At 43.8% G+C, this 22,322-nt stretch overlaps 1 protein-coding gene across 6 annotated transcripts in view; it reads left to right on the top strand.

The window, feature by feature from the left end:
- Positions 1–22,322, top strand: part of LOC135528085 (DNA (cytosine-5)-methyltransferase 3B-like) — a 77,022-nt gene that overhangs the window by 41,299 nt on the left and 13,401 nt on the right. For all 6 annotated transcript variants that reach the window (XM_064956877.1, XM_064956879.1, XM_064956881.1 and 3 more), the window contains 11 exons: positions 2,323–2,469; positions 3,064–3,222; positions 3,982–4,089; positions 5,734–5,875; positions 8,363–8,485; positions 8,818–8,862; positions 8,987–9,066; positions 17,303–17,415; positions 18,988–19,171; positions 19,383–19,467; positions 19,985–20,130. In XM_064956877.1, coding sequence (XP_064812949.1) covers positions 2,323–2,469; positions 3,064–3,222; positions 3,982–4,089; positions 5,734–5,875; positions 8,363–8,485; positions 8,818–8,862; positions 8,987–9,066; positions 17,303–17,415; positions 18,988–19,171; positions 19,383–19,467; positions 19,985–20,130 — 1,332 coding nt within the window. The remainder of the gene's footprint in view (positions 1–2,322; positions 2,470–3,063; positions 3,223–3,981; positions 4,090–5,733; positions 5,876–8,362; positions 8,486–8,817; positions 8,863–8,986; positions 9,067–17,302; positions 17,416–18,987; positions 19,172–19,382; positions 19,468–19,984; positions 20,131–22,322) is intronic.

The raw sequence follows: 22,322 nt of genomic DNA, 5'->3' as shown, positions 1-22,322 counted from the left end.
TAGATTTTTCTATTGTTGTATTGAGTGTACTTTTGTTTATCCTATGTGTAATGTTTTTTGTCTCGCTGCTTTGCTTTATCTTGGCCAGGTCGCAGTTGTAAATGAGAACTTGTTCTCAACTGGCCTACCTGGTTAAATAAAGGTGAAATAAAAAAATCACTCTGAACCATGGCAACATCCTTGCCATTAACACAACTAACAGAGTAGGACAGGACAGGACATGACATGTGGCTGGAGGAATGTAGCTCTGTGTGTCTTCTGTCAGTTCTCTGAGAAATTATGAGACAGCACCTGTAGAAACACACACCATCCGACAAGAATGACTTGTCACTCTGAAACAGTCACACACACACACACACACACACACACTTGCCACGCTCAAACAGCAGCTATGAGAGGGTAGGTACAGAGGAGAAACCAAACCGTTGGAGACACACACAACAACCATAGGGGCTGCCTTTGTGTGAAACGCTGCGGCCTGGAAGGAGTGACAGTCAGTGTACAATTGGATCCTCGTGGTTTATTTTCTGAAGTCTCTTGTTTGCAGCGTGAGCCAGTTAAAACATGCTTGTCTGCAGTCCATCATGTGATGAGATTTCAAAAGTGCCTTCTTAAGTGCTCGGCGTCTGCCCTTCGTGACTGACAATGTTCAACGGCTCTTTATCTCTCTCTTTCCTTGTCTCTTTCACTCTCCCTCTTGTGCTCTCTCTTTTGCTTTCAGTCCCTCTTTCTATGTCTCTCCCCCTCTCTGTCTCTCACTCTCTCATCACCTCTCTCTTCCTCTCTCTGTCTCTCTCATACCCTGTGTGTCTCTCTGTCAGTCTACAGTACCTGCAAAAAGGTTGCTTTATTTCAGTTACCAGTGATATTGCTAATTACATCAAAAAGAGAAAAGGACACTGAGTAGGTTCCAAGGTGATGGTCTGGACTAAAGAACACTGAGTAGGTTCCAAGGTGATGGTCTGGACTAAAGAACACTGAGTAGGTTCCAAGGTGATGGTCTGGACTAAAGAACACTGAGTAGGTTCCAAGGTGATGGTCTGGACTAAAGAACACTGAGTAGGTTCCAAGGTGATGGTCTGGACTAAAGAACACTGAGTAGGTTCCAAGGTGATGGTCTGGACTAAAGAACACTGAGTAGGTTCCAAGGTGATGGTCTGGACTAAAGAACACTGAGTAGGTTCCAAGGTGATGGTCTGGACTAAAGAACACTGAGTAGGTTCCAAGGTGATGGTCTGGACTAAAGAACACTGAGTAGGTTCCAAGGTGATGGTCTGGACTAAAGACCACTGAGTAGGTTCCAAGGTGATGGTCTGGACTAAAGAACACTGAGTAGGTTCCAAGGTGATGGTCTGGACTAAAGAACACTGAGTAGGTTCCAAGGTGATGGTCTGGACTAAAGAACACTGAGTAGGTTCCAAGGTGATGGTCTGGACTAAAGAACACTGAGTAGGTTCCAAGGTGATGGTCTGGACTAAAGAACACTGAGTAGGTTCCAAGGTGATGGTCTGGACTAAAGAACACTGAGTAGGTTCCAAGGTGATGGTCTGGACTAAAGAACACTGAGTAGGTTCCAAGGTGATGGTCTGGACTAAAGAACGCTGAGTAGGTTCCAAGGTGATGGTCTGGATTAAAGAACACTGAGTAGGTTCCAAGGCGTTAGTCTGGATTAAAGGACACTGAGTAGGTTCCAAGGTGATGGTCTGGACTAAAGAACACTGAGTAGGTTCCAAGATGATGGTCTGGACTAAAGAACGCTGAGTAGGTTCCAAGGTGATGGTCTGGATTAAAGGACACTGAGTAGGTTCCAAGGCGTTAGTCTGGATTAAAGGACACTGAGTAGGTTCCAAGGTGATGGTCTGGACTAAAGGACACTGAGTAGGTGCCAAATTGATGGTCTGGATTATCTGGGTAGATATGGGAGTCCATTTGGGTCAAGAGAACTATGCTAAAACACACACTGATGGAGCTAAGAACTAGGATTGGGTGGAGTGGAGAACATCAGGTGGATAGGGACCAAATTAAACAAAAAAACACATACAGATTTAGCAGTTGTTCGTACTTGGTAACATTGTGTAATTACACATAGGTTTTAATACACTTCAAAACATGTAACCTTCTCATAAAGCTAGTTGCAAAATTCCGGAAACATTCAATAAAGAAGATTGTCAGAATTGGAGGGAATAAACAGGAATCCTCCAACCGGGATTCCGGGAAAACCAGGGAATTTATTGCAACCCTAATCCCAACTAAGGTTTAATGCGTTGTGTCCTTCTCTCCTTCCCATCTCTCCCCCTCCCACCTGTCTCTCTCTCTCCACAGAGCCTGGCCTGCAGTGTTGGCCCCGGGCCACTGGTGTCCGTGGTCCCTGAGAGCCCCTCCCTGGAGCTCCTTGAGCAGGACTCTAAGGATTCGGCCCAGAGCACCTCCTCCAACACCACAGAGCCTGCCTGCCAGCCAGAGTACAAGGTAACGGAAGGGGATAGAGGACAGAGGAAGGGAGAAGGAAGGAGGGGAGACAGGGAGAGGGGAGGAAGTGAGGAAGGGGGAGAGAGAAGGGAGAGGACAAAGGGGGGAATATAGGGCCAATAGAAGAGGGAGTTAAGTTTTGGTCAAAACGAGAGGAGAATGTGGATAATATCATAGAAGTCTCCCATCCCTTCTGTTTGTCCACCTGCAGAGACAATGTGTGTTTGGAGCATGACTGACTGTGTGTGTTTGTACATCTCTGCCTCCATTGTCTTTGATGTCTGTAACCTCACAGGTCTACAGAGCTGTGCGGTTAGTCAGTGGCAGTGACACATGAAGTATAACATAGTCTCATAGTAAGACTGAGTCTTTGTAATGTGTGTTTGGAGGCCAACCTGTATCCACAACAAGACTAATGGAACCCACATTCCCCTAGCAGTGGTATATCCATTATAATGATGTGCACCTGGCGGATTGTCTATGCGCTGACATGTCCTAGAGTCAAAGACCCACCTGTTTCAAACTCCAAATCTAGTTCGCACACACACACACCTCTTTACCCCTCAAACTGTCCCCCGTCCTCTCCCCTCGCAGGACAACAAGGGTTTTGGCATTGGGGAGCTGGTGTGGGGGAAGATCAAGGGGTTCTCCTGGTGGCCAGGCATCGTGGTCACCTGGCGCGCCACGGGCAAACGACAAGCCACTCATGGCATGAGGTGGCTGCAGTGGTTCGGTGATGGCAAGTTCTCTGAGGTGAGAATTGAGGAGGATGGTTCCCACCCTGTGTACTCACAACAATCACAACACTCCATCATTGTTTTGGCAGAGAGGAACGTTTTGGATGTTATCATGTCTGTCATAAAGTCTGCTATATTTCAGGGTCAGCATTGACAAAAGCCCTGTTTATACCTGGGGCTAACATTCATCCTTTTGACATTATCTTGTCCACATTCTGATTGTGCCCACATTTTTAGACAGGTGTAGACAATTGTGATCTGGTTGTGATCAGATCGTCCTGACCACATCTGGAGGTAGTCAGGCAAGCATTGTGTCTGGAAATCAATCAAGTATAGACAAATCTGAATACCAATAATCGTCTCTTAAAATAAATAAATACATTCATATTATCTGAATGCAAAGAAATTGCATACAGGGAGGGACTAGGAAATCTGGTCAAAATGCGGACACAGTGGATGGATGAAAGATAAACCTTGATTAGATAGTGATTGGATCATGTTGATAAGATCATGAACCCCACATATTAGTGAAAGGTGTAAACGAGGCTCATGAGACACGAAGTAGGAGTGCTGGTCGATGATCAGTCCTCTTGTAGATCATAAAGAATAACATTACATGGACAGGGGGCACCTTATCCTAGTTAAGCACTCCTACTCTGAGACACTTTGTGAATATGGACCTTGTTTTACAGTAAAGCAATGATTGAGCTTTTAACCTTCCATATCTCCACCTGCTAATGTCTTGTCCTTGGCTTCCACAAATCATCCTCACCAGGTTTCAGCTGACAAGCTGGACTCCATCACTGCTTTCCCCAAGTTCTTCAACCAAGCCTCCTACGCCAAGCTGGCATCCTACCGCAGGGCCATCTTCCAGACACTGGAGGTAAGGAGGGGGAGGAGGAGGGTGGCAAAGAAGAATGTAGAGATTAATTTGTGTGTGTGTGTGTATATATGTGTGATGTGTGGGGGAGGGTTGGTTACTCTACAGTGCATTCGGAAAGTATTCAGACCCCTTGACTTTTTCCACATTTTGTTACATTACAGCCTCGTTCTAAAATAGACTAAGTCGTTTCTTCCCATCATCAATCTACACACAATAGCCCCTAATGACAAAGCAAAAACAGGTTTTTAGCCATTTTTAGAATTGCATTAAAAATAAAAGTGTGTGTTATTACCTTGAGATCGACAGTTATTTGCTTGACAATCACCAGCTGACTACATTTTTGTGACCGCCACAGCCCTATGTCCAATCAATTGAATTTACCACAGAGTGTGCAAGAGTGTGCAAAGCTGTCATCAAGGCAAAGTGTGGCTACTTTGAATAATCTCAAATATAAAATATATTTATATTTGTTTAACACTTTTTTGGTAACTACATGATTCCATATGTGTTATTTCATAGTTTTGATGTCTTCACTATTATTCTACAATGTAGAAAATAGTAAAAAATAAAGAAAAACCCTTGAATGAGTAGGTGTGTCCAAACTTTTGACTGGTACTGTATATTAATTTTTAATATCAATACAGGGTCCGGGAAATTCCCTGCATTTCCTTGATGTCAATACTAGGGCCTGTTAATAACTTCACAATACCGACAAACAGACAGACAGTAGGTATGGGAATTTGAAATAATGTTACAATTTGAAAAATATCATACATTTTTGGGGGGGTATTCAGATTTTCGTAATACATGTGTTTCCTTAACTTCGCTATGTTTTTAACCTGAACACTTGCTCAGCAAGGTAGAGACAATGCGCTCTGCTGCAGCAAAGCAGGTGGGGGGAGGTGCCAGTGTGTGTAAGGTGTGTGCTGAGCAAACAGGGAGAGGCAGAGAGAGATGCAATGTAGCCTAGTCAACTCGTGCTAACTTGTTGATGCCATATGTTATTTATAGTCCCATCTGACAGTGCCTGTGTTGACTGCATCAAATCGGAGAAGAGAAGTTACCTAAACTAGCCAGCTAGCTAGCTAGGCTAATTGAGGCAACATTTTGCTGTGCTTCCTGTCCTTGTCTACAAATAGCAACAAATAACAATGATCTCTCACTTTACTTGCTACACATGGAGCCTCTATGACTGTAGTGGCGCTTTGATTGGCAGACACAACAAGTGGGATATGATTTTTATGGGGTGCAGAGGATAAAAACTACATTTAAAAGTTTGTTGTTTTATTAAATTAAGAATATCAAATGTCAAGTTATATACTTGTATGTTACAATGTCACATGGATATTTTAATTTAACTTAGACAATTCCTTTTCATTGTTAAATAGGCCTATAATATTTCCCCTAAAAGGTATACTCACATAAGCAATTGTATTTAACAAAAAAATATTATTCTTTTTTTCACCTTTATTTAACCAGGTTGGCTGGTTGAGAACAAGTTCTCATTTACAACCTCTCTATCTTCCACCGAACCTCCTACCTCTCCCTCTCCCTCCCCTCCCTCTCTCCTTCCCTCACCCCACCTTTTCTCCCTCTTCCACAACCCTGCCTCCTCCCGTTCCTCTCTTTCCCCCTCACTCTCAGATGGCCAGTCTGCGTGCTGAGAAGCCATTCCCTCCATGTGAGTCAGAGGGGCCAGAGGACCAGGTCAAGCCCATGCTGGACTGGGCCAACGGGGGCTTCCTGCCTAAGGGCCAGGAGGGCCTCAAACCCACAGAGAACCCTGGTGAGACTCACCAACCAAAGTCAATATAAGGTCTTAATGCCATGGCTGGGGTTTTCTCCTGGCCCCCTTCTGTCCAGTCTTGTCCACTATGGGCCCCTTAAAGGGATAGCTGCCGTTTTTTTTCAGTTTTCACATCATACAATAGTTGTGAATTTGCTAGAATAAGCTAGGAAGCATATCTGTAGTCCAATGTATCACTGTTATAACACCCAACTTAAACGATAGCCCCGGTTAGTGCTGTGAACAATAGTTGCTGACAGATTTAAAATAGTTCCACCGTTACTTTCTCTAGATCAGGTTCTCCAACCCTGTTACTGGAGAGCTACCGTCCTGTAGTTTTTAGCTCCAACCACAATCTAGCATAACTGATTCTAATAATTTGCTTCTTGATAAGCTGTTTTTAGAATACTTACGTAATTTATGTATGTCTCTACTTGGCATCTCCCACAACCGCCCTTCTCTTTGTCTTTTTGTCTTTCTCCCCCAGTCTTTGTTTGCACATAGTGTGTCAACATACAGTTAACAGACAATTTCATCGGGGTGGTTACGGGTTGCCTCCTGTCGAGTATGCTTCATGTCATCCACAGTACTCCATTGGTTAGAGTTCCATGGGTTTGTCAGGGGATTAACCAGGTGTGAAAGAATATAGAATGAATCCCTTAATATGATGTCTGGACTAATAGTCAAGATTATATTTTGTGGCATAAACAAAAACCAATCATAATGTTTTCATCTAATTTTCAAACAATCACTTCAATAGGCTCCTGTAAGCCTCGCCACCTGCTCACCTTCATCCACTCTAAAATAAATCCATACAGTGCACTATGCAACTACCATTTCATGAATGGCCATGTACTCTTACAATCTCCAACGGGCACAGCCAGAAGAGCACTGGCCACCCTCAGAGCCTGGTTATCACGTTTCAGGTATGACCCAGATGCAGACAGTGTCGAAGAAACAAAAGTTTATTTCTAATACAGGGGCAGGCAAACGACAGGTCAAAGGCAGGTGGAGGTCAGTAATCCAGAGAGGGTGCAAAGGGTCCAGAACGGCAGGCAGTCTCAGGGTCACGGCAGGCAGGGGTCAATAATCCAGTGAGGTGGGGCAAGGTACAGAACGGCAGGCAGGCTCAGGGCAGGCAGAAGGGTCAAAACCGGGAAGGACTAGAAAACAGGCGTAAGAAACAGGCAGGGGCAGGGGAACAAACTCTGGTAGGTTTCACAAACAAACGAACTGGCAACAGACAAACAGAGAACACAGGTATAAATACACAAGGGATAATGGGGAAGATAGGTGACACCTGGAGGGGGGCGGGGACAAGCACAAAGACAGGTGAAACAGATCAGGGTGTGACACTGGTTCCTCTCTCGGTTTCTTCCTTGGTTTCTGCCTTTCTAGGGAGTTTTTGCTAGCCACCGTGCTTCTACATCTGCATTGCTTGCTCCCTGGGGTTTTTGGCTGGGTTTCTAGAAAGCACTTTGTGGCACTTTGTCTGCTGATGTAAAAAGGGCTTTATAAATGCATTTGCTTGATTAATTGATGAATGGAAAGAAACATCTGTTACAAAACACCAAAAAGTATAATGAATGACCATCAGTGATTGTCATTCTTTAAGGGCACAAGGCGAGACCCAGATGCAGACACAGGAGGCAGATGGTTTGAGTCTTTGATATTTATTAATCAATCCAAAAGAGTGGTCGTGGACAGGCAAAAGGTCAAAACCAGTTCAGTGTCCAGGAGGTACAGAGTGGCAGGCAGGCTCGGGGTCAGGGTAGGCAGGCAGGTACGGAGTCCAGAAAACAGGCAAGGGTCAAAACCGGGAGGACTAGCAAAAAGAGAATAGAAGCAGCACAGGAAAACACGCTGGTTGACTTGAAAGACGTACAAGACGAACTGGCACAAAGAGACAGGAAGCACAGGGAAAAATACACCAGGAAAAATAAGCGACACCTGGAGGGGTGGAGACAAGGACAGGTGAAACAGATCAGGGTGTGACACATTCATTAGGCCTACACTTGTAACCTGAAATGATGCGTCCACTGCTGTCCGCAAGAGTCTCAGTCTCTGACACTCACCTCTGCCTTCGCAAAATGTAACTTTTATCGTCAAACCACACTGCATTTTGTAGTGTATTCTACACGTTTTCATGTCCATTCTTTCATTTGTCATGCAACTGACATGCAGTAATGATACATTATATTGTAATTGCCTTCAGTTTTCTTGGCATCTTTGTTTTAATTATTGTGATAGGCTCATGTTATACTGGTACGCCGTAACGTCTTCTCCGTACCGGACTGTCCCGGCTTACTTTCACCCCGATATTACTTGGCCAATAATTTACTGTCAGCGAGATTTTAAAAAGTAATACAACATTTGCCTAAACAAAATGTTGTATTACTTTTTTTTATCTCACTGAAAGTAAGCTGGTATAACTTAATCTGTTTTATAATTTGACTGTTGTTTTTGTTCTTTATGTGTCCTCTCTAGACAGCAACCCGTTAAACCACAAAGTGTTGGACGTCAGTCTGCTAGAGTATTTCCCCACATCCAAGAGGCCCCGCATCAGCCTTTGTAAGGCCAAGAGCAGCCCAGAGGAGGTCTACAGTAGAGGTCAGAGGTCAACCAAATGGGTCAACCTGGGGTACCAGGGTCATATTCATTAGGCACCAAACAGAGGAAAACAGACTGAAACAGGGAGGGACTACTTAGATTTGTCCTATAAGAAAAATTAATTTCCCATTTCTGTTGCAAAACGATTTCAAAATGTTATGCCCTAATGAATACGAACCTGGAGTTGTCTGTTTCAAACATATGTAGCTAATTCCCTTAAGATTGTTCTTTATTACTATACAGTCGTATGTTATTGTTCATGTGTCTCAAGACCTGTCTTGATTATTGACTTGGATGTGTGTGTCTCTCTCTGTATCCTCTCTGCCCTTCAGAACAAATGGTGCATGAAGTTTTGAAGAATAACAGAAGTATAGAAGGTATGTTCTCATTTTAGTTTTGGACATTTCTTAAAAAATATCTTTAATTGATGTTGCTATGGAACATAAACTGCGAAAAGTGCTTTAGTCTGAAGACTTCGTCTACCTGTCTTTTTTCTGGCAGAGTTTTGCCTCTCATGTGGGAAAACACGAGCGGCAACCTTCCACCCACTTTTTGAAGGAGGCCTTTGCCAAGCATGCAAGGTTAGTGCACTTCTCTCAGTCAAAAACGGCACACTCCCAAGAAATACACCAATATTATCTTTAACTGTCATCACTCTCACTCAACCATCCTTACAACACCCACTGACTATACAGTAGATCCCACGTTGTACTTGTAGAGTAGAAAATAATTGTTGAAAAAAGCAGGACACCCTGAGGTGAATGACATAAAGACATTTACCTACCTACCTAAATATTTAATCCACTCCGAGCCCTACGATGTGTCAAAATGTGTATTAATGTGTTTGTGCTGCTCTCTGGAAGCAGGATTTCCACAATAGTCATCTAGAGCTATTCTGTCAATAGAGCCACTGTGTTCACAATTTTAGAGTTGTCAATGCCTGGGCTTGCCTCTCTTTGTTGTGTAAGGGACTAGAGCAGTGGTCACCAACCGGTCGACCAACTGGTCAATTTTCAAGGCATTCCTAGTCAATCACCAAACATTTCTGTAGAACTTCCAGCAATAAATCCTTGCGCTCCTACTTTGTTTCAATTTGTCTTGCGCTGTTGGTGGTAGGTGCACTTTATTCAGAAGCCCTGCACACTGGGTAGGCAAAGTGTTCCCATTTTGAACCATTTCATTTGTCTGAAGTGACAAACTCCACCTACCCGGTGGACCAGGATAACTAAATCAAGTGTGCTTACTGCGCTGGCCAATCGGATAGCTCAAATCACCGTGCCTACAGCTTCCACGATCCCACGGCAAAGTTTGATATCCTCCTATGTGAGATTTTATCACTTTTAAAACCATGACCAGAGAGAAACTGTCAACAAATACAGCACAGAGCTAATATTTTTATGAGTTTGTTTGTTTGTTTATTCAGCACTGTCAACACTGTTTTTATTCAACACTTTTACAAAACATAAAACGCCCTACTTCCACTCATGCTACAACTAGCACTGCAGCTGCAATCAATGAGTAGCCAAGTGTATCGATAGGCCTGTGTTTTTAATATTAGCAGATTGTCGTGTCTATTTGAATATCGAGGAATATTTCACTTTCTTTCATCATAGGAACAACATGAATTTGTGCACGAGTCAGAAATAATGTGGTGCGACTCGAGTCTCGCCACCAGGTGGAAGACGGTGTCCCCTCTCTCTGGTCAATCTCACCGGAGGAAAGGAGAGAGCAGGGAACGTGAGAGGCGAACCCTCTGCTGCTCTCTCCCTCCACTGAGACTGACCATCAGATGCAGGTACCATCAGTCCAGTAAAATAAAAAAGTTAATTATTTAAATTTATGCTCAGCTGTGCCTCGCAAGTGATACAACTGATCTATTTTGTTATCAAGCTCGAGTTTTGAAATATAATATGGTCTGATTAACAATATTGGCAGACCAAGCATAGCCAATATGCTGTGATAATGTATTAGGCCTAATGCACAAACCTAATTTCTACAGAACTATCTTTATTAGGTTAATGTTGCATAGGGTTCTATTTTTTTGTCATGTTTAAAAAGAAATCTGAGCCGTAGATCTCGGCTTGCCTTTTGACTCCAAAAGTGATCTTGACTCAAAGGTTGGTAACAGGCCTCCCGAGTGGCGCAGTGGTCTAAGGCACTGCATCGCAGTGCTAACTGTGCCACTAGAGATCCTGGTTCGAGTTCAGGCTCTGTTGCAGCCGGCTGCGATCGGGAGACCCATGGGGCGGCACACAATTGGACCAGCGTCATCCAGGTTAGAGGAGGGTTTGGCCGGCAGGGATGCTCCTTTTACCATCGCGCAATACATGCTGACATGGTCACCAGGTGCACAGTGTTTCCTCAGACCCATTGGTGCCGCTGGCTTCCGGATTAAGCGGGCATTGTGTCAAGAAGCAGTGCGACTTGGCTGGGTTGTGTTTCGGAGGACACATGGCTCTTGACCTTCGCCTCTCCCAAGTCCGTACGGTAGTTGCAGCGATGGGACAAGACTGTTAACTAGTAATCAGATACCACAAAAAAGGGGTAAAAAAAAGGAAAGGTTGGTACCCCTGGACGAGAGGCATCGATACCAGGCTTGGCTGGCTGCTTCTATCGAATACCTCCAGTCCAATAGATCAGTCTGGGTACCAGTCTTTTTAGCAAACACTCCTGTTATTTGCCAAAGAGACTGGCCATTCAGAAATCTCAACGGTCAATATGCAGCTGGATTTAAGGCACAGTTACTGACTGATTGGTAGTTGGAAACATAATGAATATTTTCCATGACAATGTTATGGAACATGGGGTGTGTGCAATTTTGGAGCAATATAAAATTCAAATTTTAAGAACAAAAATAAACAATACCGTTACGACCAGCCAGTGGTATAAAGTACTTAAGTAATTTTGGGGGGTATATGTACCCCACCGTTTGGGGTCACTTAGAAAGGTCATTGTTTTTGAAAGAAACATGTTTTTTTGTCAATTAAAATAACATAAAATGTATCAGAAATACAGTGTAGACATTGTTAATGTTGTAAATGACTATTGTAGCTGAAAAAGTCTTGATTTTTTATGGAATATCTACATAGGCAGGTGTAGAGGCCCATTATCAGCAACCATCACTCCTGTGTTCCAATGGCACATTGTGTTAGCTAATCCAAGTTTAAGAATAGACTAACGAGTTTCAAAAGAAAGTATTTTGTTTCTGGTCATTTTGAGCCTGTAATCGAACCCACAAATGCTGATGCTCCAGATACTCAACTAGTCTAAAGAAGCCAGTTTTATTGCTTCTTTAATAGAACAACAGTTTTCAACTGTGCTAACATAATTGCAAAAGGGTTATCTCATGATTAATTAGCCTTTTAAAATGATAAACTTGGATTATTGCCCCACGAGGTGAGATCTTGCATGGAGCCCCAGACCGAGGGTGATTGAGAGTCATCTTGAACTTCTTCCATTTTCTAATAATTGCGCCAACAGTTGTTGCCTTCTCACCAAGCTGCTTGCCTATTGTCCTGTAGCCAATCCCAGCCTTGTGCAGGTCTACAATTGTATCCCTGATGTCCTTACACAGCTCTCTAGTCTTGACCATTGTGGAGAGGTTAGAGTCTGTTTGATTGAGTGTGTGGACAGGTGTCTTTTATACAGGTAACGAGTTCAAACAGGTGCAGTTAATACAGGTAATGAGTGGAGAACAGGAGGGCTTCTTAAAGAAAAACTAACAGGTCTGTGAGAGCCGGAATTCTTACTGGTTGGTAGGTCATCAAATACTTATGTCATGCAATAAAATGCAAATGAATTACTTAAAAATCATACAATGTGATTTTCTGGATTTTTGTTTTAGATTCCGTCTCTCACAGTTGAAATGTACCTATGATAAATATTACAGACCTCTACATGCTTTGTAAGTAGGAAAACCTGCAAAATCGGCAGTGTATCAAATGCTTGTTCTCCCCACTGTATGTGCACTATGACATTGCTCTCTCGCTCTTCTGTGTGTGTATCATGTGCATCTTGCCAGCTGTCACTCATATAGCTAGAAGCTGAAGCTCATTGGTTGAACTCGAATAGCTAGGGGCTCGGCAACGCGGGGGAAAATGGTGCAGCACAGCTTCCAGAAAAACAGTTGCTATCAAACTAGGGATTTCGTGGCTATTTGAGGTAAAACAGTAATTCTGGTGATATATTGCATGCATGAACTACACATTGACACACCTAGCCCAAAAATACTTAGTAGTCCCTAAAGTTCCGGAGCATTCCGGAGCATCTTTTTTTGCTCATATCTTGCAGTGTGGAAATGATCTCAAATGAGATCAACTTTTGGTTGAAAAATATAATATGATATTTTGGCCATAATCGTCTATCTATTGATTGATTGTTCTATGATGATGCGTAGTGTTTCCAGTGGTCCGTACATTGTCTGTCTTTCCTAAACCTAGCCTGCTGGTCCCTGATCAGCTTTTTTGGAGGCGCATGAGGATGATCCTATTCAGGATTTTGCAGGGTACAGACAGAGTAATCCCTTAGTAATTCCTGCATTCCATTAGGTCGTTTTTTGGAAGCTTGACAATGTGCCCCTCAGCCCATTCTTTGGGTGCTTTCTCCTTTTCCCAGACCCCTCAGAGAGCATGGCTGTAGATGCGTTGATATCGCCTCAAAGGCCTCCGATGGAATGTTGTCGGCTCCAGCTGCCTTTCCACTCTTTTGTAGTTTAATTGCAGCTTTTATTGGTCTCTCGCAATTCACATTCAGCAGTATTTCAGCTCTGGATATGTTTGAGGTTTCTGCTGGTGTTGGTCTTTTTAGAAATTCTTTGTGTTCCACCCATCTTTCAAGTGCATTTGACCATCCTTGTCTTTACTTGGTTTGTTGGTTTGAAAAATGTTACAAATTTGCCTCAATTTTACAATATGTTGAGAATTTGCAAAACTTATGATATGTTACTAATTGTAGCTAGGTGGCTAACATTAGCTAGGCTAAGGGTTAGGACTAAGGTTAGGGTTAAGTTTAGGAGTTAGGTTAAAGGGTTAAGGTTAGGGGAAGGGTTAGCTAAAAGGGTTAGGGTTAGGGGAAGGATTAGCTAACATGCTAAGTAGTTGCAGAGTAGCTAAAAAGTAGTAAGTAGTTGAAAGTTGCTAAAATGCTAAAGTTGTCCGTGATGAGATTCGAACTCACACACTTTGGGTTCGTTTTTACGTTATGTAACCAAACATAGCATATCATAGTAATTTGAGTGCCCCCGATTTACTATGTTACATCTAGTGTATGAGACCAGGCTAAATTTAAACAATCCTGAAAATCCTTCCTTGCAAACCAAACAGCCAATAATAGGCTTTAGGCCTACACATAGGCTACTGTCAATAAAAGTTGCAGTAGGCTAAACATTACTTTGACAAGTTAAACTTATAAACTAATATTTATAATATTGTCAAAGTTTTTATTGATGTCCTAGAATTGTGCAACAGGCAATTGGGATTTATCTCCCGCCTATTGAACTGTACAAATCCTACATATATGCCTACAAGTTACAAAATAAATAAACTGCCTAAACAAATTAAGTATGAAAATAACTTATTTTTGTGCAAATAAGCCTTTCAAGGTTTGACAGAATATTTTAGCCTATCCTATAGGCTATGTCTTTCGAATAAGATGCATCTGGATTTGAATATATTCTCCATTTAAAATTAAATAAAACGGTGCAATGAGGAACCATTAGGCCTTGTTGTTTTTTTACCATTTCTTAGGCCTACCTAAATGTTTTTGGCAAGAAACTCCAGCATGTTTACCTTTTCTGCCCAGAGAAGCGAACTCAGCAGGATGATGGACTTGTAAATGTTAACAGAGGTTTGTAGTCTGCCCATCCCTTGCCCTGATAATCTGTTAGCATAGTCTGCAAGAATTCGGTCAGGTCTGCTGGCTCAACTTTATAATTCGGCCTGAAATCGAAGAATTGCCATATAGGCAAAGTCATGCTTTTCTTTCCCACCAAGTCAGCAATCGTTCTTTTTCTGATTAAGCTAAGGCAGACTACACTTGAGTTACTAAGGGACAGATCTAAATTTACTGGGGTTGGAGGGGTGGTCCAAAATAGGGGAGGGTTGTCAAACCTGTTTTTGTTGCTTTGGGTAGGGTTGCATGTTTTTCCTGATTGACTGACCTTCATGTCTTAAAGTAATGATGGACTGTAGTTGCTATTTACTTATTTGAGCAGTTCTTGGCATAATATGGACTTGGTATTTTACCTAATAGGGCTATCTTCTGTCTAACCAACCCTACCTTGTCACAACACAACTGATTTTACTCAACGTATTAAGAAGGAAAGAAATTCCACAAATTAACTTTTAACAAGGCACACCTGTTAATTTAAATGTGTTCCAGGTGACTACCTCATGAAGCTGGTTGAGAGAATGCCAAGAGTGTGCAAAGCTGTCCTCAAAAATACATCTGATTTGTTTAACAGTTTTTTTGGTTACTACATGATTCCATATGTGTTATTTCATAGTTTTGGTGTCTTCACTATTATTCTACAATGTAGAAAATAGTATAAATAAAGAAACATCCTTGAATGAGTAGGTGTCCAAACTTTTGACTGGTACTGTATATATTTATAAACATATTAATATCATACAGTGGACACCTAAGCTTTTAGGCATATGCATGCAATTCCATGATGCATTTAGTGCTCAAATCTCTGACAGCTGAACCGTGAGGTGGACAAATATTATTTTAGGAAAGTAGCCTAAAAACCAATAAAAACTGTGGCTATAAAGTTTTACATATGCTACACATCGAAACACAAGGAATAGTGTTTTTGTCATTTGTTATAGCTGTTTTTAAGGACACGTAAATATGGCTCATTTGGCCAACATCCCTCATTTTTTGATGGCGCTTCGTCTGATCTGAATGCATATGGATGTCTATAAAAATTCTCAAATGTCAGGTGAATTTAAGTCTTCTCTGTCAAGTTGTCTGGCACCAAATTTTCCAAAGAGAAACTCTGAAATGGCATATTGTTTTAGGAAGATTTTTGAATATTCACATGAAAATCTATCGTCAATTGGTTGGAAACCTAGCTATAGACACAATAAAGACTCTTGCAAGTGTGCTAGTCCTGTGTCACTTTGATTATTTTTATCTTTATTTTACTAGGCAAGTCAGTTAAGAACAAATTCTTATTTTCAATGACAGTGGGTTAACTGCCTGTTCAGGGGCAGAACAACAGATTTGTACCTTGTCAGCTCGGGAGTTTGAACTAGCAACCTTCCGGTTACTAGTCCAACTCTCTAACCACTAGGCTACCCTGCCTAGTGGTTAGCATAATTTAACATATTTCCTCTCAAAGCAAGTAGAGTTCCCTTTGGGTTGTGTAAAACAAATTGGGGACGTAATAGCACACTATTAGTGATAGGCACCGATATGGAAAGTCTATCAATATACATATATACAGTGCATTTGTGAAGTATTCAGACCCCTTGACTTTCTCCACAGTTTGTTACATTACAGCCTTATTCTAAATGGGATCAGTCTACACACTATACCCTATAATGACAAAGCAAAACCTGTTTTTTTTTCTTTTTACATTTTTGCAAATGTATTCGATTTTTAATTTTTATCTCATTTACAAAAGTATTCAGACCCTTTACTCAGAACTTTGTTGAAGCACCTTTGGCAGCGATTACAGCCTTGAGTCTTCTTGGGTATGACGCTACAAGCTTGGCATATCTGTATTTTGGGAGTTTCTCCCATCCTTCTCTGCAGATCTTCTCAACCTCTGTCAGGTTGGACGGAGAGCGTCGCTGCACAGTTATTTTCGGGTCTGTCCAGAGATGTTCAAGTCCGGGTTCTGGCTGGGCCACTCAAGGACATTCAGAGACTTATCCCGAAACCACTCCTGCATTGTCTTGGCTGTGTGCTTAGGGTCGTTGTCCTGTTGGAAGATGAACCTTCAACCCAGTCTGAGGTCCTGAGCGCTCTGGAGCAGGTTTTCATCATGGATCTCTCTGTACTTTACTCCGTTCATCTTTCCCTCAATCTTGACTAGGCTTCCACAGTCCCCACGACCCCCCCCCCCCATGATGTTGCCACCACCATGCTTCACCATAGGGATGGTGCTAGGTTTCCTCCAGACGTGACGCTTAGCATTCAGGCCAAAGAGCTCAATCTTGGTTTTGTCAGACCAGAGAATCTTGTTTCTCATGGTCTGAGAATCCTTTAGGTGCCTTTTGGAAAACTCCAAGCGGCCTGGCATGTGCCTTTTACTGAGGAGTGGCTTCCGTCTGGCCACTCTAACATAAAAGCCTAAATGGTGGAGTGCTGCAGAGATGGTTGTCCTTCTGGAAGGTTCTCCCATCTCCTCAGAGGAACTCTAGAGCTCTGTTAGTGACCTTTGGGTTCTTGGTCACCTCCCTGACCAAGGCCCTTCTCCCTTCTTCTCTCAATTTGGCCGGACGGCCAGCTCTAGGAAGAGTCTTGGGGGTTCCAAACTTCTTCTATTTAAGAATGATGAAGGCCATTGTGTTATTGGGGACCTTCAATGCTGCAGAAATGTTTGGTACCCTTCACCAGATCTGCGCCTCAACACAATCCTGTCATGGAGCTCTAAGGACAAGTCCTTCGACCTCATGGCTTAGTTTTTGTTCTGACATGCACTGTAAACTGTGGGACCTTTTATATAGACAGGTGTGTGCCTTTCCAAATCATGTCCAATCAATTGAATTTACCACAGGTGGACTCCAATCAAGCTGTAGACACATCTCAAGGATGAACACTGGCATCTGGATATTGTTGTTAATTAGTGTTTATCTTTGTGTGTGTTAGGACGTGTATCTTGAGATCTCCTACATGTATGATGACGATGGCTACCAATCGTACTGTACCGTGTGCTGCGGGGGCCGCGAGGTGTTACTGTGTGGGAACGCCAACTGCTGCAGGTGGGACTCAACACTCACTTCTTCAACTGTAACTCTGTATTCTACTGAGTGTGTTCCAAATGTCACCCTTTTCCCTTTATTGTCAACTACTAAGTAGTGCACTATATAGGGAACACAGACTGTATCTCTACTGTATATTAGTTAATTTTTAACTTCTGTATATTCAGTCAGCTTCTACTTTCTTTCACCTGTTGATTAGAAGTATTTTCTCTGGTGTCACCTTTTTTTAACTACTAGTTCCTCCTGCCTCCTATCATTGCTTTCCATCTGTCTCTCCCCCTATCCCCTCCCTTATTCATCTCCCTCTCTCCCCCCTATCCCCTCCCTTATTCATCTCCCTCTCTCCCCCCTATCCCCTCCCTTATTCATCTCCCTCTCTCCCCCCTATCCCCTCCCTTATTCATCTCCCTCTCCCCCCATCCCCTCCCTTATTCATTCATCTCCCTCTCTCCCCCTATCCCCTCCCTTATTCATCTCCCTCTCTCCCCCTATCCCCTCCCTTATTCATCTCCCTCTCTCCCCCTATCCCCTCCCTTATTCATCTCCCTCTCTCCCCCTATCCCCTCCCTTATTCATCTCCCTCTCTCCCCCTATCCCCTCCCTTATTCATCTCACTCTCTCCCCCTATCCCCTCCCTTATTCATCTCCCTCTCTCCCCCTATCCCCTCCCTTATTCATCTCCCTCTCTCCCCCTATCCCCTCCCTTATTCATCTCCCTCTCTCCCCCTATCCCCTCCCTTATTCATCTCACTCTCTCCCCCTATCCCCTCCCTTATTCATCTCCCTCTCTCCCCCTATCCCCTCCCTTATTCATCTCACTCTCTCTCCCCCTATCCCCTCCCTTATTCATCTCCCTCTCTCCCCCTATCCCCTCCCTTATTCATCTCCCTCTCTCCCCCTATCCCCTCCCTTATTCATCTCCCTCTCTCCCCCTATCCCCTCCCTTATTCATCTCACTCTCTCCCCCTATCCCCTCCCTTATTCATTTCCCTCTCTCCCCCTATCCCCTCCCTTATTCATCTCCCTCTCTCCCCCTATCCCCTCCCTTATTCATCTCCCTCTCTCCCCCTATCCCCTCCCTTATTCATCTCCCTCTCTCCCCCTATCCCCTCCCTTATTCATCTCCCTCTCTCCCCCTATCCCCTCCCTTATTCATCTCCCTCTCTCCCCCTATCCCCTCCCTTATTCATCTCCCTCTCTCCCCCTATCCCCTCCCTTATTCATCTCCCTCTCTCCCCCCTATCCCCTCCCTTATTCATCTCCCTCTCTCCCCCTATCCCCTCCCTTATTCATCTCCCTCTCTCCCCCCCTATCCCCTCCCTTATTCATCTCCCTCTCTCCCCCTATCCCCTCCCTTATTCATCTCACTCTCTCCCCCTATCCCCTCCCTTATTCATCTCCCTCTCTCCCCCTATCCCCTCCCTTATTCATCTCCCTCTCTCCCCCCTATCCCCTCCCTTATTCATCTCCCTCTCTCCCCCCTATCCCCTCCCTTATTCATCTCACTCTCTCCCTCCTTCCCCCTCAACCTTATTTCACACATCTCCGTCTGTCTCCTTCCTCCCCATGCAGGTGTTTCTGTGTAGAATGCCTGGACATTCTGGTGGGCGCGGGGGCGTCAAACAGTGCCCGTAACCTGGACCCATGGCGCTGCTACATGTGCCAGCCCCTGCAGCCCTACGGTGTGCTCAAACAACGCCACAATTGGAGCATGAAGCTGCGGGAGTTCTTTATCAACGACAACGGCCAGGAGTTTGTGAGTCCCATCAAGATACTTAACTCCTCACATTGGCCCTTGTCACAATACTGATCACAAACCAATGTATCTCATACAGCATCTAGGGCCTGCCATTCTCCTTGCTCAGGTCACAGGGTCTGGAAAACCTCAGGGTTCCACTCATAGCAACATTACTACATAGATGTGGTTGTTTATATAAACATTGTGATTTGGTCTATATGTTTCTCAGGAAAGCCCAAATATCTACCGGGCTGTCCCTGCAGAACAGAGGCACCCCATCCGCGTGCTCTCATTGTTTGATGGCATCGCCACTGGTAAGTGTGTGCGCGTAGGTGTCAAGTGTAATATTCAGAGGGCCTTCCGAGTGGTGCAGAGGTCTAAGGCACTGCATCACAATGCTTGAGGCGTCACTATAGACTCGGGTTCGAGCTGTGTCACAGCCGGCCATGACCGGGAGACCAGTGAGGCGGCGCACAATTGGCCCAGCATCATCCAGGTTAAGGGAGGGTTTGGCCGGCCGGGATTTCCTTGTCCCATTGCACTCTAGCGACTCCTTGTGTCGGGCCGGGTGCTTGCAAGTTGTGTGCCATGCCAAGTGTGTGCAAAGCTTTCATCAAGGCAAAGGGTGGCTCCTTTGTAGAATCTCAAATATAATATATATTTTGATTTGTCAAACACATTTTTGCTTACTACATGATTCCATGTGTGTTATTTCATAGTTTGATATCTTCACTATTATTCTACAATGTAGAAAAACCCTTGAATGAGTAGGTGTGTCTGAACTTCTGACTGGTACTGTATATTTCCATGTGTGTGGGTGCATGTGTCTAGGCTACTTAGTGCTACGAGACCTAGGATTCAAAGTGGACCATTATATTGCATCAGAGGTGTGTGAGGATTCCATATCGGTGGGGGTCGTCCGACATGAAGGAAGAATCCAGTACGTGCACGACGTGCGCAACATCACCAGAAAAAATGTAAGCGGAACACATCTCTTTCCCTGTCTTTCTCTTTCTCTCTTTGCATTACTGACAACTGGATGGGCAGAGCAAACCTAATCTGAGTCAAGTCAAATAGAGGGAGGAGTGAGAAGGTACTAAGTTTGTCTCTATAGCAAAAATTCAATCCCTTCCCCAATGACTCATTTTGTTGTTGTGTAAAGCAGGTGCTTCATGAAACATTTCTTTCTGGTCCTTCTCTTTATTCAACATCTGAGGATTATCATCTGAACTGGTCTATATTATTTATATTATTTATCATATGGGAATAAATTGCCAAGAACCAAGGGCTAGTGCCTTTATGTCTCATGGAGTAGTCCTCAGTGTCTTTCGAAATGCAAACATTTGCACATACGACACTGCTTTTTCTGTGGCCTATTGCCTGTCCAGACAGGACAGTAGTACCTTATTGTAGCTTAATGAGCCTCACCTGTTATAGTTCTAGTGAATGCTCCCCTACCCTACTTTGTGGATCCACAATGAAACATATACAGACACATGGGCTCTTGAGGGCTCTTTTGAGTGCTTCAACACAACACACACACACACACAATACAGCAACACACAACATTAACCACACAAACCTTGATCCACCCAGCTTTCATTCCTGTTCATAACAAAACACAACTTCCCCCTCTACTCCCAAGTAGAGAGGGACGCGCTGCCGGGTTGCATACGAGTCCTTGACGTCATCTGGATTAGAGGACAAAGCACAGCCTCTTGTCAGAGTAAATCCCCCAGAACTCATTCATCCCTTTGTCAACGATTCAGAGCACTCCTCAAAGAGGGTCTGGGCCCGAAGAGGGTCGGCCTGGCTGTTTTGGGAACCTATAACCCCTCTCACATAACCCTTAGGCAGTAGGTAGTCAACGTCCACCACCCCCTCGAAGTTGCGTAAGAGTCTCAGCAGCACAGTAGCACTACTAGACACTCGCTCTCTCTATTCAATTCAACAGGCTTTATTGACATGGGGAAAATGTTTAGATTGCCAAAGCAAGTGGAATAGACAGTAAACAAATTAACAATCCGAAATTAACTGTACAAATGACACTCACAAAAGTTTCAAAGGAATCGAGACATTTCAAATGTCAAATCAAATTCTATTAGTCACGTGCCGAATACAACACTGACCAAGACGTGTGGTAGACAAATTACATATTTACCTGATCTATTTGATATTAAAGGTTAACAATTAATATTTAACTAATAGTAAGACATTTCTTTCCTACTAGTGTCTGTGTTTACGGTCTCCACTCCAGTTCCCTGCAGATAATATGGGTGTATGGTCACCAGAGATGGCTTGACCTGACAAATGAATTAAACACTACATTACATAGACAACAATGTGTCGGTGATCAGGCCTACCACTTAATGATGGTGTTGGAGTCGTGCCTGGCCGTGCAGTCATGAGCGAACAGGGAGTACAGGAGGGGACTGAGCAAGCACCCCTGAGGGGCTCCCGTGTTGAGTTTCAGCGTGGCGGATGTGTTGTTACCTACACTTACCACCTGGGGTGGCCCGTCAGGAAGTCCAGGATCCAGTTGCAGAGGGAGGTGTTTAGTCCCAGGGTCCTTAGCTTATTAATGAGCTTTGAGGGCACTATGGTGTTGAACGCTGAGCTGTAGTCAATGAATAGCATTCTCCAATAGGTGTTCCTTTTGTCCAGGTGGGAAAGGGCATTGTTGAGTGCAATAGAGATTGCATCATCTGTTCTGTGGGTCTGCTGGGGCAGTATGCAAATTGGAGTGGGTCTAGGGTTTCTGGGATTATGGTGTTGATGTGAGCCATGGCCAGCCTTTCAAAGCACTTCATGGCTACAGACGTGAGTGCTACGGTTCGGTAGTCATTTAGGCAGGTTACCTTAGTGTTCTTGGACACAGGCACCATTGTGGTCTGCTTAAAACATGTTGGTATTACAGACTTGGACAGGGGGAGGTTAAAAATGTCAGTGAAGACACTTGCCAGTTGGTAAGCGCATGCTCGCAGTACACGTCCTGGTAATCCATCTGGCCCTGCAGCCTTGTGAATGTTGACCTTACTCACATCGGCTGCGGAGAGCGTGATCACACAGTCTTCCGGAACAGCTGATGCTCTCATGCATGTTTCAGTGTTATTTGCCTCGACGCGAGCATATAAGTAGTTTAGCTCGTGTCACCAGGCAGCTCTCAGCT

Source organism: Oncorhynchus masou, chromosome 33 (genome assembly GCF_036934945.1).
Source record: "Oncorhynchus masou masou isolate Uvic2021 chromosome 33, UVic_Omas_1.1, whole genome shotgun sequence".
NCBI classification, from domain to species: Eukaryota; Metazoa; Chordata; class Actinopteri; order Salmoniformes; family Salmonidae; genus Oncorhynchus; species Oncorhynchus masou.
Note: the sequence above shows the minus strand (reverse complement) of the source record. Positions and strands in the feature narration are given on the sequence as shown.